The sequence below is a fragment of the Erythranthe guttata genome, chromosome 14, assembly GCF_056151865.1.
Source record: "Erythranthe guttata isolate IM_541 chromosome 14, IM_541, whole genome shotgun sequence".
Classification (NCBI taxonomy): Eukaryota; Viridiplantae; Streptophyta; class Magnoliopsida; order Lamiales; family Phrymaceae; genus Erythranthe; species Erythranthe guttata.
In genome coordinates, this window is record NC_142546.1 from 14117672 (window position 1) to 14132400 (window position 14729).

A 14729-nucleotide genomic window follows, 5' to 3' on the forward strand; every position below is an offset into this window, starting at 1 on the left:
ATTAGTCAACGGTCAAAGGATTCAAAATTAGAAGTGAGAAAGGAAGAAAGATTGAAAATTGAAACGACGACGTATAATATAATGAATGCAAATTTGGGCTTATGACGGACCAATGTTTAATTTGAGCCGTTAAATTAGAAGATGTTGGCCCTTAAATTTGACGGAGTTAAACATGAGGTACAAATTCAACTTTATTCCGATTTTTTAGTAAAATATTATTATTAAATTTAGACTACTACTAAAAACACTATTTTCACAATATAATTAAATTAAATACCTTTTTTTTATCAAATTCTCTCTCTAGTAATTATATGTTTTGTTTTCGGGAATCAATATTAGGTATAATTTATGAGTAACTGAGAGCAAATTTTGAAACAAGATCGTAATTAATCGATGCATCATTGAAATTCTAAAATATACTTCCTCTGTCCTTTATTATATGTCTTTTCGGAGTGTTTTTTTTTTCCCAAATTATTTGTCATTTTAGAGTTCCAATAAGGTATTAATTGCATTTTTATCAATTTTGTCCCTTATCACTATTAATTAGTTAATTAAAAATAATTAATGATAAGGGTATTTTAGTATTTACTATGCTATTTTTAGTATACTTTATACATATTTATTAACTATCTTAATCTACGCGTAATCATAAAAAACGACATATAAAAGCGACGGTGGGAGTAACAAACAACAATTAATAAATATAAAAATGGATGGATATTACATCAAATGCCATTTATATTTTGTAATTAATGCACTTCACAAATTTCTTTGATGACTAAAAATCATGAAGTGCAAGTAAAAGTCTCAATCTCAAAATAATATCCCCAAAAGTCAAACCAACAAAAGCCAAATTTTAAATAAGTCAAATGGCAAAAATATATTAACTTGCAAAACATATTTCAAAGGATTAATTAAATCCAGAATTAATTAAGTATCCATTGGACCCTTCTCCAATATTATAGCGATGGTACCTGCACAATGTCACAACATATTCATCAAATTTCCCTTTATTTTATTTAGGGTAAATTACACATACACCCCTAATATATGCTAAAATATCTTTAAGGTCCCTGTAGTATGGGTTATTACTGCCACACCCCTAAAACTAACAGTCCGTTAAAACCATAACAGAATAACTTATCCAATGCATTGTTCTGTTAGGGCTTCTAACAATGTTTGAACGGGGTGATTACAATTACCGATACTACAGGGACCTTAAAGTTATTTTAGCATACCTCAGGGGTGTAGGTGTAATTTACCCCTTTTTTTAAATCATATTATATAAGTTATACATACCCTATTTGCAGAAAAGGCTCTGGTTCAATTTCCATTGGATTTGAAGACTGAATTTGGAGAGGAAAGCTGATAGTTTCAGATGTTGAGCCTTGAATATTCCATGAACACGGAAATGCTCGTAAACTTTGTCCCTCGGCCTCGATCTGCAAATTCCGAAGGGTTTTTTTTTTTAATTAATTATACTCTCGATTACTTAAATAAATAAATAAAGACGTTTAACGCTACAAATTAAAAAAAAAATTATTTATACCGACGACATTTCCATGGAAACCTTAATCTTGAGCTGCTTGTTCATATCTCCAAGTTCGCGCTCCTGCATGGTTTTTTAAAAAAAATATATGTAATTAACAATACGTTCCTTAATCAAGAAAACGAAAAGAATTTCAATTGTTTTACGAAAAATCATTCATAAATATTCTAATTGTTTTTTTCCATGTAAACTATTAGGGATACCTAAAATATTAAAATTTCTGAAAAATTTATTATCGATTAAATTTAGGAAGCTAGCTCGTCGGTTTCTTAAAGACGAAACGAAATTTACCTTTCTGCGCAGCTCTTCCATTTGTTCCATCAAAATCTGTGTCTACATAATACAAAAGAAATTACTTAGACTAAATGGTAAAGATTTCATTTCATTTGAATAATAACTAGTATAATAAAAACAAATTAAAAATTAAAAATTAAAAATTAAAAATTAAAAATTAAAAATTAAAATTAAAAATTAAAAATTAAAATTAAAATAGTACCTTCCTCTGCCTGGCCTGAGAAAGAGCTACTTCAAGCTGTTTTTCAAGATTATGTAACTCCTTAATACTCAGTGGTCCTAGATCTTCTCCCAACAAGTGCCTTCAACAATTTAATTATATACATTTCAATATATATATATACACACATACACACACACACACACACACACACACACACACACAATACATGATTATATATTGATTAGTCCAAATAGAAACATTGATTAAAGATTATAACAGCCCATCTATCTAATAGCAATATGCAACAACAAATTAATTAAATATTGTTAAAATGTGACATTTTCTTGATACATATATTATACGTATTTCATTATCGTTTTTCGTTTTATTTTATGTAATCAATAAAAAAAAATCGAAAAGTATGATAATAATATTTAATTTTGGAATAATAGTACTATGGTGTGAAGAAAAATGGATTGATTAAAGACCTTTGAGTTCGTTGAAGGGAGTCGTATTTTGCCTTCAATTTCGAGACCTCCTGGAACCAACTCTGCATCGACGCAGAAAAAATCGAGAAAAAAGAAACAAACTAGTTTAGTTTAACCAATTGACAATAATTATTAACCAAATTAATTGATTAATTTTAATTAATTAACCTGTGATTCTCTATCAGCACTGTTTTCTGGAGGATTAAAGCAACAATGCTGGTATCGCTCGAGCGTCTTCGTCGTGCTGCCAAAAAGAAAAATAAAATAAAAAAGCCCTTATGTAAATCAAGAATCAAACATGCCCTAGTCTCGTATGAAATGGATTTCAGTCAAAGTTAATCGATACGCGATTAGAGACCATTCGTTAAAAGCTCGTTTGACTCGGTTTAATTTCTTTAAATGATGATAATTCCACTACCTAGAAAGTGTACTATATATCCAGCAGAAAACCAAGAAAAAAAATATGGAAGAAAGTAGAAAAAAATTCAATCTTTAACAACTCTTTCTCTCTCTCTCTCTCTCTTCAAGAACAAGCAGATACAAGATAGAGCTAAATATATATTTGGACATGGCTAGGTAAGAATAAATCTGGGATTCAGAAAGGTAAAGAAAAACTTGCATCAATTATTGAAACAAACTCAAATCATTTGCTGACAAAGAAAAATAAATTAGTAAAAAATGTTTCACTAAATCATGTAATAAAAATAAATTCTTGCCTGAAAGCCTGAAATTCAGATTTCCCAAAACAAAAAACAAAAACTACATAAAAGCCTCAGACACCCTAGTTTTCCTCTCAAAATATGCAAGAATTATTATTTATTTATTTTTTAATTTTTTTAATTTCAAGAATATAATCATAGTTTATTATTATTACAAAGAACAGTGGAAAAACCGGAAGATCTAAGGATGAAAAGAAAAGAAGACAAAATTCTGAAGATTCTTAGAGAGAGAGAGAGAGAGAGAAAAAAAAGAAGAGAGAGAAAACCCTAGATCTTGCACAGAGGTCCAAAAGGGGTTTGAAAATATTACCATCTTACAAAAACAAAACACAAAACCTCTTCAGTCAGTCTTTCTTTTCCCCAAATGGGATTCTCAAAAAATAAATAAAAATCAAATCTTGATGAAACCCATCATCAAGAACACTAATTAAAAAAAAAAAAAAAAAAAAAAAAACTCAATTCCCCAAAACTAAAAACCACTGGAAAATGACAACAAAATTACAAAAGAAAAGAAAAGCTAATAAAAAAAAAAAAATTGAAGGGCTAGTCTGTAAATAAGATAGTTCTCAGTAACAGAAAGTCCCAGTTTTTCTTGCATGGCTTGTATATATGTATGTATGTATATATATGTATGTATAGATGGATACCTAGTACTTCCGAACTCATAGAGTTTGCCACGGCTAGAGAAAATGATTAGGGCAACCTCAGCATCACAAAGAACAGAGAGTTCATAAGCTTTCTTGAGAAGACCATTTCTTCTCTTTGAAAATGTAACCTGTCTGTTTATTTTGTTCTCTATTCTCTTCAACTCCACTCTCCCTCTCCCCATTCCTTTTTCTTTTCTTTTCTTTTCTTTTCTTACACACACTCACTGTGTTTGTGTTTTACTATGAATATGCCTTATACAATGTTTCTTTACATATATATATATACACACACACAGTGCAAAGAATATACTTTTTGTGTGAAGATGAAGAAGGTGGGGGTAACTAGTACTACTGAATGTATTATTATAATATGGGCAAATTACGACCATTCCCGAGGTACGATCAAATTACGAAATGTTGGCGTACCGAAATCAAATCATATATTCAGTTCGGTAAATGATATGAAATGTTGGCGTACCGAAATTTCGGTTTGTTTTTACCAATTTAACATCACTAAATTTACCCTTTAAGGAGTTTTTTCGTAATTTTGAGCATAACTGAGGGGTGCTCGTAATTTGCCCTTATAATAATAATAAATAATAAAAAAAGAAAAGTAGCTAGGGTGTACTGAAAATTCCTTGTCTTCATAAATATAGAACGTGTTGTTCTTGGATTTTTTCTCTAGCAAGGGTCTTTATTACATCATATATATATTTATTTTTATTTAAATAATAATGTATTTTCTTTTCATATAATTGGGTCCTTTAGGCAATAGCCATGAAAGAAAAAATCTACTGTTTAATTTCTCTCTCTAATTATTTTCTCCATTTCCATATTTCCACTGTGCAAGAACCAAAGACTGAAATTCTGTCTTGTTTGACAGTACGTAGTAGTGTGTGTAATTTTCTTGGGTGAAAAAGTGAGACTCACGCGCTTTCCTTAGTGATATTTATTGGTTTGGTTGGTTTAATTTGTATGAAGGTGGATTCAAACTATGTGTCGATGCTTACATTAATTTGGACAAGAAACTTATACTTGTTTTACTTCACATTAAGAACTTAATTATTTGGGTAAATTACGGTCAACCCCCTCAGGTTAAGGTCAAATTATGAAATAACCCCTTATATTTGGGTAATTACAATTACCTCCCTCAACTATGTATCTTCTTACATGTCCCCCCTTATGGTGTCAAATTCGACATAATCTTCTAGATTATGTGGGAAAAAAACAGTTTCTAATGCATCACAATCTGATATTTACTGACCAAAAGACACATCTTTGATCATATTGTTTCAAAATGTGGAGCTCGAATGAGATGAAACAGGTACAAACTGGAGAATATTTCACATAATCTAGAACATTCCACTAAATTTGACGTGTAAGGGTGAACGCGTAAGAAGATTCATAATTGAAGGGTGTGGTTGTAATTACCCAAACATGAGGGGTGTTTTTGTAATTTAAACTTACCTTAGGGGGTGACTGTAAGTCTGTAAATATTATATATTTAGACCGTAAAACATAAGTGAAAATATATTTTCTCAAACTATTGTCTTATAAAAAATTACTAAAAAAAAATTTATTTATCAAGGTCAATTATTTTATTTTATTTTTTATTCTTCCTCCATTAAAAATTACAAGCCTCACTAATAAAATTCATCATAAATATTCATGAAGTGAACATGGTTTTCACTTTACTTTTGCACCTTTAAATAACCAATGTGCAATCACATTCAACATGTGGTCTAATTTTGCATGAATTTATTTATATATTTCTAATATTTTATTACATATAACTATTTGTATATAAATATATTGGATCATTGTCATGTCGGGACCGTGTCTCCTAATATTTTCAAGATTGATTTGTTGCTATCATATTATATATGTTTATGTTATATACATTATAGAGTTTGATGTGTAACTTATTTCTATATCATATTAAATGATAATTTATTCGAAATTAAATACATATTTAAAATTTTAATTCTTTATTTATTGTATTTTAATAATTTTGACAAACATATACTCTATTATTTAACTTTTGTTTATTGCATGATGAAAGCTTGGAAATGACTTTATCAAGAAATCCCAATAATTGCCGAATTTCTAAAAATTCTTTATTTATTTAATTTAATTTAAATTTATTATAAAAAAGAATCATGAGTTTATATTGGCAAATGTAATGTCAATCTACATGTCGACCCACATGAATAAAATATCACCATGTCAAGTTCAATCTTACATAAGCCCCACTCATTGATTATTTTTTAAATTCTTTTGAAAAATGCTGCAAAAAAAAAGGGGGTTTAAATAAATTATTTAAAAGATAAATAAAAAATACCTCACTCTTTGATTTCTCCTTTACATTTCTTTAAATTTTTCTCAAATAATATTTTTTTTTGTCGCCTAAACTAATCGCACGTGGCAGAAGGCCGATTACTATGGTGTTTGCAAAAAAATATTAAAAAACATAAGTTACTAATTGTGAATTAAGTTAATATTAAGTAACTCCTCATAAATATGGTCAATCAAATAAGTTAGTAACACATACTAATTAATTTTATTGTTAGCATAAGCATATATAATATTCCACTTTTCAACAAGTAGATGAATTTTGACACCACCAAAAGTTTTATTATTCAATTGGCAAACCTTAATAACCTTTAATTAATTCTTATGTTCAATAAGTTTACCCATCAGTCTCATCAAATTGGTGTCCACTATGCAAAGTTGAAAAAGAAAATCCCTCTTGTGTCAATCAAAATATGTCACATCCTTGCAAAATAAAATAATGTCATATATATATATATATATATATATATATATATATATATATATATATATATATATATATATATATATATATATATATATATATATATATATATATATATTTTGACCCATATATATTTTTCATTTGGGCATCTTAGGAAATTTCAGAATCCAATTTATAACATTGATGTCTTTGTTTGCCTAGGAAAAAGTGGTGGTGCATCTATTAGCTATTTTTACTCTATCTTGTTCTACATTTACTTGGTTCTTTATATATATATATATATTTAATCTTAAAGAGTACTTTCTATAGAGCATCAAATTTCATATTGAAATATAACATAGCGTAAATTATTACGACCCCTACTGAGATAAGACCGACTTACAAAAAAAAGAAGAAAAAAAACCCTCATTTTGAATAACTACATTGTCCACTCCCTACAATTGGTAGATTTTTTATATTAACACTTTTTTTGCAGGGGCTGTATGTAATAAATTTACAAACTGTAAGGAGTTGGATGCAATTTCTTTAAAAAAATTGGTTTTTTTTTTTTTTTTTTGTTAGAAAGTCATTTAATTTAAAAGGAGAGAGGGAGATGGGAATTTAATATATATATATATAGATCATAAATATTGGTAGCAAGACATTACTATCCCTAGAAGGCATTTTCAATATTTGGACCACAAAAACTAAAAACATGAGAGAAAGGGATGCATGCATGAATTCAATTGTACAATATAATTGTATGTATAGATGGTCCATTTTTTTTTTTAATTTATAGATACATACATGGTCCATGCTTTTTATTTATTAAACCGAAAACGTTAATACCGTGCCCAACTCGAAATGTATTTATTATTATTTTTTTTTAATTTATTATTTATTTATGTAAGATTGTAATGTACAACGTAACCAAATGCATGCATTCTACTTAAAGAAAGTATGAAGAATTAACATAATTGGCAAGACTGTCAACCCTTTTTACATTCTCACAAACAAACCTTATTTGCTTGCCCTAAATTTACTATAAAGAGGTGTGCAAATAGGAAGTAGAGTTCAAATAGTAAACATTCAAGAATTGGAATGTTTGTATGTAGCATTTAAAAGTATAACACATATATATATATGTGTAACACACACACACACAAGCACATGTATACATGGTGGGGGTGGAGGGGGGGTTCCACTATATATATATATATATATATATATATATATATATATATATATATATATATATATATATATATATATATATATATATATATATATATATATATATATATATATATATATATATATATATATATATATATATATATATATATATATATATAATAGTGTACATACATATAGCCATCTAAAGTGGGCTATGGTGTGGTTAGGGCCTTCCTTACAAAGAAGGGTTTTAAATGGTGCAAGTTGGAATTTTAATTGCAATTTTTCCCAATTTAAGCCAACCCTATTTCCTTATCAACTTAGCTAGCTTCATACAATTTGTACTCTCATGAAAATTGGTGGGGGTGGGGGGTGCATGGGGGTGTTAGGGGTGGTGGTCCATGCATGATGGTATTATTGTATAGTCGAGTTTTGAGTTACGTCATCGAATATGTTGTTGGTCGGGTAATTATGTGTTACATCTGATTATCTATACATAATTACACACTCATAGCCGTTTATATGTATGTTTAGTGATTAATTACTTAATCAGATCTATTGTTGAAATTCACAAAATGTTAATAATCAGATATAGCATCTGACTTCGCTCGTTGCACTCACTCGCTATAGAGATTCAATGTGCAACATTAGACACGATTAATTATTTGTATATTGAGGGGTGGAAATTGCAATTATGTAAATGTTACTTGCATGCATATGTATATATCTTTATTACCCAACGGAGTAAACTTCGTACAAAAAAAAAAAAAAAAAAAAAGAAGAGCAAATTAAATTTAGGAAGGGACCCCTGGTAAATTTTAATACCTGCCAATATGCCAGCAAATAAATAGACATCCACCCAAACGAGACTGCAAAGTTCATATATTTGAAAATATCACTCACCTAATTAAACTCTTTATTATATGTGTATATAATATTTAGAAATAAAGATTTATTAGGGGTGTTTGTTTAATTTGGTTAATTGAAAAATCTACTGGATTGGAGTTTGAATTTCGGCTGCCCAAAATTATGAAAAAACCCCTAAACTTAGGCTAAATTACGAAAAACACTCCTACTTATCAGTAATTACCAAAATTCCCTCGATATTTGTTTATGTCTTGCACTGACCCCCTTGCTGTGTGATTTTTCACGGACTTTTTTTTTATTCCGTGGAATAGTCTCTGAAAAATGTCAATTCTACCCTTGCAGACGTGGCATTTCTTCATGCTATTTTTTTAAGACAAAAATTAACCGCGAAAGGGTAATGATAATATTAGAAAATTGTGAATGAGTTATTTAAGAAGTGTAAAGATTTCATGTAAAAGCCCTATTCGGGTAATTTTTGTCTTTAAAAAGTAACATAAAGAAATGTCATGTCTGCCGGGGAGAATCGGCATCTTTTAGGAATATTCTCTCGAATCGAAAGGATTTCATGCAAAATCACATCTTAAGGGCGTCGGTGTAAGACGGAAACATATATCGGAGAGGGGGGAGGGGGTTAATAATCAGGAATAAGTGGGGATTTTTTTGTAATTTATCCCAAATAAAAGGGGTTGTTTCGTAATTTACCCCTTTTTTAACGAAAGTGTAAATTTAGCCAAAGGATAATAAATAGTACTAAAGTTTGAATTAATTGCAACATTATTATGAAGAAAATAATAATTAAAAGGCAGTCAAACATTTTGTATGAGATGGATGGTGACAGATTAGAAAAATCTTTAGTGGGAAGGAAGAAAGCCAGTACGACGTCGTTAGTCCGTACAAAAGAAAGCCTGATAACTACTGTGTTTGGGGATCAATTTTTGCATCTGGGCAGCTGTTGCTTGCATTAACTAATTGTTTATTTATTAGTACTACTGTTCATTAATTAATATTAGTCAGAGAATTAATATATATTATTTATTTATTTATTTATAAATATAAAATAAATAAATAAAAGGAAGAAGGCCCCCTGATGGAAAACAATTTGACATCTTTCAAACTGGCTGATTGACTTTTTTGTGCCTTCTTTTTTATGGTCTTGTGTGCAATTGAGATACATTGTGGATCAATGTCATTTAAACTCGACGATAAAAATAAAATATAACAAAATATATAATTAATCTATTAAAATGATTATTTACGGGAAAATGAATAAGGAATTACAAATTTATTAGGAAAATAAATGAAGAATTACTGACAGAATGTGGAAGTAATGAAACCAAACGGTCGATCGAAACTACGAACAAACTAATCTTCAACAGATAAAGAAGCTTAGTTTTCTGTCACGGCTCAGTTTTCTTGTCGCGTTTTCTTACCCAGAACCCACGGACGGTGGCTCCAACACCCCAGCACAAAGTCCAATCATCGGAACCGTAGATCTGACCATAACCACTCATTTTTTGTTCGGTGCTCTAACCCAAACTCCTAATTTCACTAGTTTTGAATTCTTTCGTGTTTCTCTTACTCAAATATCACTCGCTTGTCGAAGAACAGAGATCACAAGAAACTAGTTTTGAACTATATATATATATATCTCTCTCTCTCTCTCTCTAAATGGTTTGTTTTATAGATGGAAAATGGAGATTGTCTCAAAAGTAGAGAACATAAATGGTACAACCATCGTCGTAATCAAACCGCGGGACTGTCGTTTGGAATTTATTCATCAAATTATTGTTGGGCCTTTACTTGGGGCCCAATTCCATTTTAAACTTGGATTTTTTTGGGGCCAAATCTCAAACCAAGGCCTTATTACATTGGGTTAACCTCAACATACCGAGTGCACAGAGTCAGTAACTCAGTATGGGATGAATCTTAGTTTCAGTTCTTCACCTATATATAGTGCAAATACTTTTTTTTTTTACTAGTTTAATTTCTTATCGTAGATTTACACGCAATCTCACACGCACATACATGAAATAGTTTGACCGTAATTAATCGTAGCAATTATAGATTGCTGATTAATTTCAACGCTTCATTCGATGTCGTAAATTGCACTTTAATTGGGACGTTATATTTTATATTTCCTTTTAACAACCGATCGATCTTCGTTTAATTTGAATAATATTACATATTTACATCACACATGTAATAATTCTCAGAAAACTAACATGCATAGGTTATAACACTCTCTCTCAATTAGTAAGTGCCATGAGAAAAAGTATTTGATCGTGCATGTCGTGTAAGAATATTGTGGTCTATATATATTACGTATATAATATTATATATTATATTAAGTTATTTAATGAATAAATTATTTATAATTTTATTGGCTATTTTATTGTGGTAATTAAAGAGTTATAACTATTGAATAAAAGGACTTGTCTCTAGAGTTATTTTGAAGGGTTGTGACTTTATTGAAAGGTTAATTAAAGAGTTGTGACTCTATCGTAAGAGTTGTTTCCTTGATGGGAGGAAAACTATAAATTAACCATTTAGTTGGGGTCCCTAATCTATGCAATTTTTAAGCAAAGCCGTCTCCATCACTGTAAATTGTTTTAGATTAGAAGTACCCACAACAAAGTTCTTGAGTTCTTATTCAGACGTTGGCTATGGCTGGAGGTATGTAACTGAATCCTAATTATGACGCTTCCGTGTTTTATGTTTTAAATAACTTACATGTGGTATCAGAGCAGAACAATATCCTCTGCCTAACCATGACGTGATTTTGATTTCCAAAATTAATTTGAAAATCATTTTAGGAAAAACAGTATTTCCCGAATATATATATAAAACCATGAGAATCATTATCCAAACTTTCAATTGTTTGGAATCTATTATTCTCATTTTATCTCGTTCGAAATAATTTTTGTTTTTTAATTAATTATGATGGGTGCTTTGAAATTCTATTCGATACAGTATTATGATCTAGCTATACATGTAATAGATTTCTCTACCTGTTGTGTATAATATGTATTATCTCTTGGACAAATATGATATCATGTGATGAGTGTATTTGAATAATTAAAGACTAGCCACAGCATCTTAATTATCCAATTGCTCTTAATGTAATTAGGTCACATACTGAATATCAAATTATTGTTATACTAACTGTATCCCACAGGAGTGGTTAGTGTCAATCTTTATGATTAAGGTGGAATAGAAAATTAGTTTATTTCTCAAATTAGCCCACAGGTATTTAGAAATAGTAATATTTTTCATAATTCCACTATAATAGGCAAAGTATGGAATAATTGTGTGTTAAGGTCTTTGCCCACAGGTAGATTTTAATGACACGCTAATTCATGTTATTAGATATAACTTGCATGTGCAAGCATATCACATAAGGATGGAAAGATGAGCCTTATTTTATTTTAAACTGTAAGCATGATATTAATTTTATTTATTTGCAGCACTAGTAAAATCTGATAATGCATCTGAAATTCCCTGTTTGAGTGGTGACAACTACAAGATTTGGAAGGAGAAAGTTCTTCTTCATTTGGGATGCATTGACCTTGACTATGCTCTTCGAAAGGAAGAACCACCTATGCCCACAAATACCAGCACTAAAGCTGAGACAACGTTGTACGAACGGTGGGAGCGATCCAACCGTTTGAGCATGATGTTTATCAAGTCTCGCATTACGCCTAGTATTCGTGGATCTATTCCTGAGTGTACAAATGTCAAGGATTACATGAAGGCTATTGATGAACAATTTGAGTCGTCGGATAAATCACTTGCAAGTACCTTAATGGGGCAGTTATCATCGATGAAACTTACCAGCTTCAAAGGTGTGCGTGAGCACATAATGCAAATGAGGGACATAGCTGCTCAACTGAAGTCATTGGAAATTGAGATATCCGAGTCATTTTTGGTGCATCTTATCTTGAACTCACTTCCATCTCAATATGGACCTTTTAAAATTTCCTACAACACACATAAGGATAAATGGTCGATTAATGAATTACTGGCCATGTGTGTTCAGGAAGAAGGAAGATTGATTCAGGAATATGGTGAAAGTGCATGTTTGGTGACAAACGACAAGGACAAAAAGCGAGCCAATAAAAAGAAGGGAAAAGGTATCGCACCTATTCGTTCTGAAAATAAGGAGGGAGCCCGTTGTTTCTTCTGTAAAAAGAAAGGACACATGAGGAAGGATTGCCCGAAACGAAAGGCTTGGCTTGAGAAGAAAGGTAAACTTACTCCCTTAGTATGTTTTGAATCTAATTTAATTGAAATTTCACGCGACACTTGGTGGATTGATTCCGGTGCTACAATTCACATTGCTAATACCATGCAGGGTTTTTTAAACCAAAGAAAGCCGATGGGGAGTGAATTAAACATCTATATGGGCAATCGGATGAGTTCACATGTTGCTGCTATTGGAACTTATAGGCTTATTTTAAATACTGGTTTTGTTTTAGATTTGGAAAGGACATGTTATATTCCAGATTTTTCTAAGAATTTAATTTCAGTTTCAAAACTTGTATTGCAAGGATTTCATATCAATTTTTATGATAATATTATTAATATTTTGAAAAACTCAAGTGTTGTTGGTAATGGTACTCTGGAAGGTGATTTATTTAAAATTCATTTAAGCAATACCAATAACGTTCCATTTGTTTCAATAGCTACCCATGGTAATGCTGGAATTAAGCGTAGTGTCAATAATGAAAAATCCTCCATGTTATGGCATCGAAGATTAGGACATATCTCCATTGGGAGAATAAAGAATTTAGTAAATGAGGGGGTTCTTGAATCTCTTGATTTTACTGATTTTAGTACTTGTGTAGATTGCATAAAAGGCAAACACACTAACAAGTACCAAAAGGGTGCTAGGAGGAGTTCTGGTATATTAGAAATAGTACATTCTGATATTTGTTGCCCTGACATGTACTCAACTGGTCAAAAATATTTCATCACTTTTATTGACGATTATACACGATTTATGTATCTCTACATGCTTCATAACAAAGATGAAGCTTTAGATGTTTTTAAAATTTATAAAGCAGAAGTAGAGAAACAATGTGGAAAACAAATCAAAATCGTAAGATCTGATAGAGGTGGGGAATATTATGGAAGATATACGGGAAGTGGACAAGCACCTGGTCCATTTGCAAAATTTCTTCAAGAGCATGGGATTGTAGCACAATATACTATGCCTGGTTCACCGGATCAAAATGGTGTAGCCGAAAGAAGAAATCGGACTTTGATGGATATGGTAAGAAGTATGCTCAATAATTCTAAAGTTCCTAAATCTCTATGGCGTGAAGCCCTTAAAACGGCTGTGTATATTTTAAATCAAGTTCCAACTAAGGCAGTTAGTAAAACACCATTTGAGTTATGGAAAGGTTGGAAACCAAGTTTAAATCATACACGAGTATGGGGTTGTCCAGCTGAGGTTAGGATTTATAATCCACATGAGAAGAAGTTGGACCCTAGAACTATTAGTGCATATTTTATTGGATATGCTGAAATGTCTAAGGGATATAAGTTTTACTGTCCTTCCCATACCACAAGAATTGTGGAATCTAGAAATGCAAAGTTTCTTGAGAATGATGTGGAAAGTGGGAGTGATAATTTTCATAATCTAACTTGTGATGATCATCATGTTTCTGATACAACTCCACGTAAGAGAATGGCTGTTCAAAATGGAACCACTGTACAAGCTATTTCTATTATTCCACATAATAATGATGATAATATTGAAATAGATCCTACTGTACAACAAACTTCACAAGAAGTAAGTGGTACAATTTTGAAAAGATCTACTAGAATAAAGAAACATGCAATTCCTAGTGATTATGTGGTATATCATTTAGAGTCTGACCAAGATATTGTAATTGAGAATGACCCCGAAACATTTTCACAAGCAATAAATAGTAGTATTCTCAGTTATGGCAAGATGCGATGAAAGATGAGATGAACTCAATGGCGAATAATCAAGTTTGGGATCTTGTAGAATTGCCTGATGGGACGAAGGCTATTGGTTGTAAATGGGTTTTTAAAACCAAGAAAGA

General features: G+C 30.6%; 1 protein-coding gene across 1 annotated transcript; it reads right to left on the bottom strand.

Moving 5' to 3' along the window:
• Positions 1-681: 681 nt before the first annotated feature.
• LOC105960532 (agamous-like MADS-box protein MADS3) lies at positions 682-4200 on the bottom strand. The gene is made up of 8 exons (XM_012984718.2): positions 3861-4200; positions 2663-2738; positions 2495-2556; positions 2046-2145; positions 1841-1882; positions 1550-1612; positions 1300-1442; positions 682-974 (listed from the first exon to the last, which is right to left on the bottom strand). Exons 1-8 carry the CDS (start codon positions 4040-4042, stop codon positions 911-913), a joined length of 732 nt encoding a protein of 243 aa, XP_012840172.2. The 5' UTR covers positions 4043-4200; the 3' UTR covers positions 682-910.
• Between the last annotated feature and the right edge of the window lie 10529 nt (positions 4201-14729).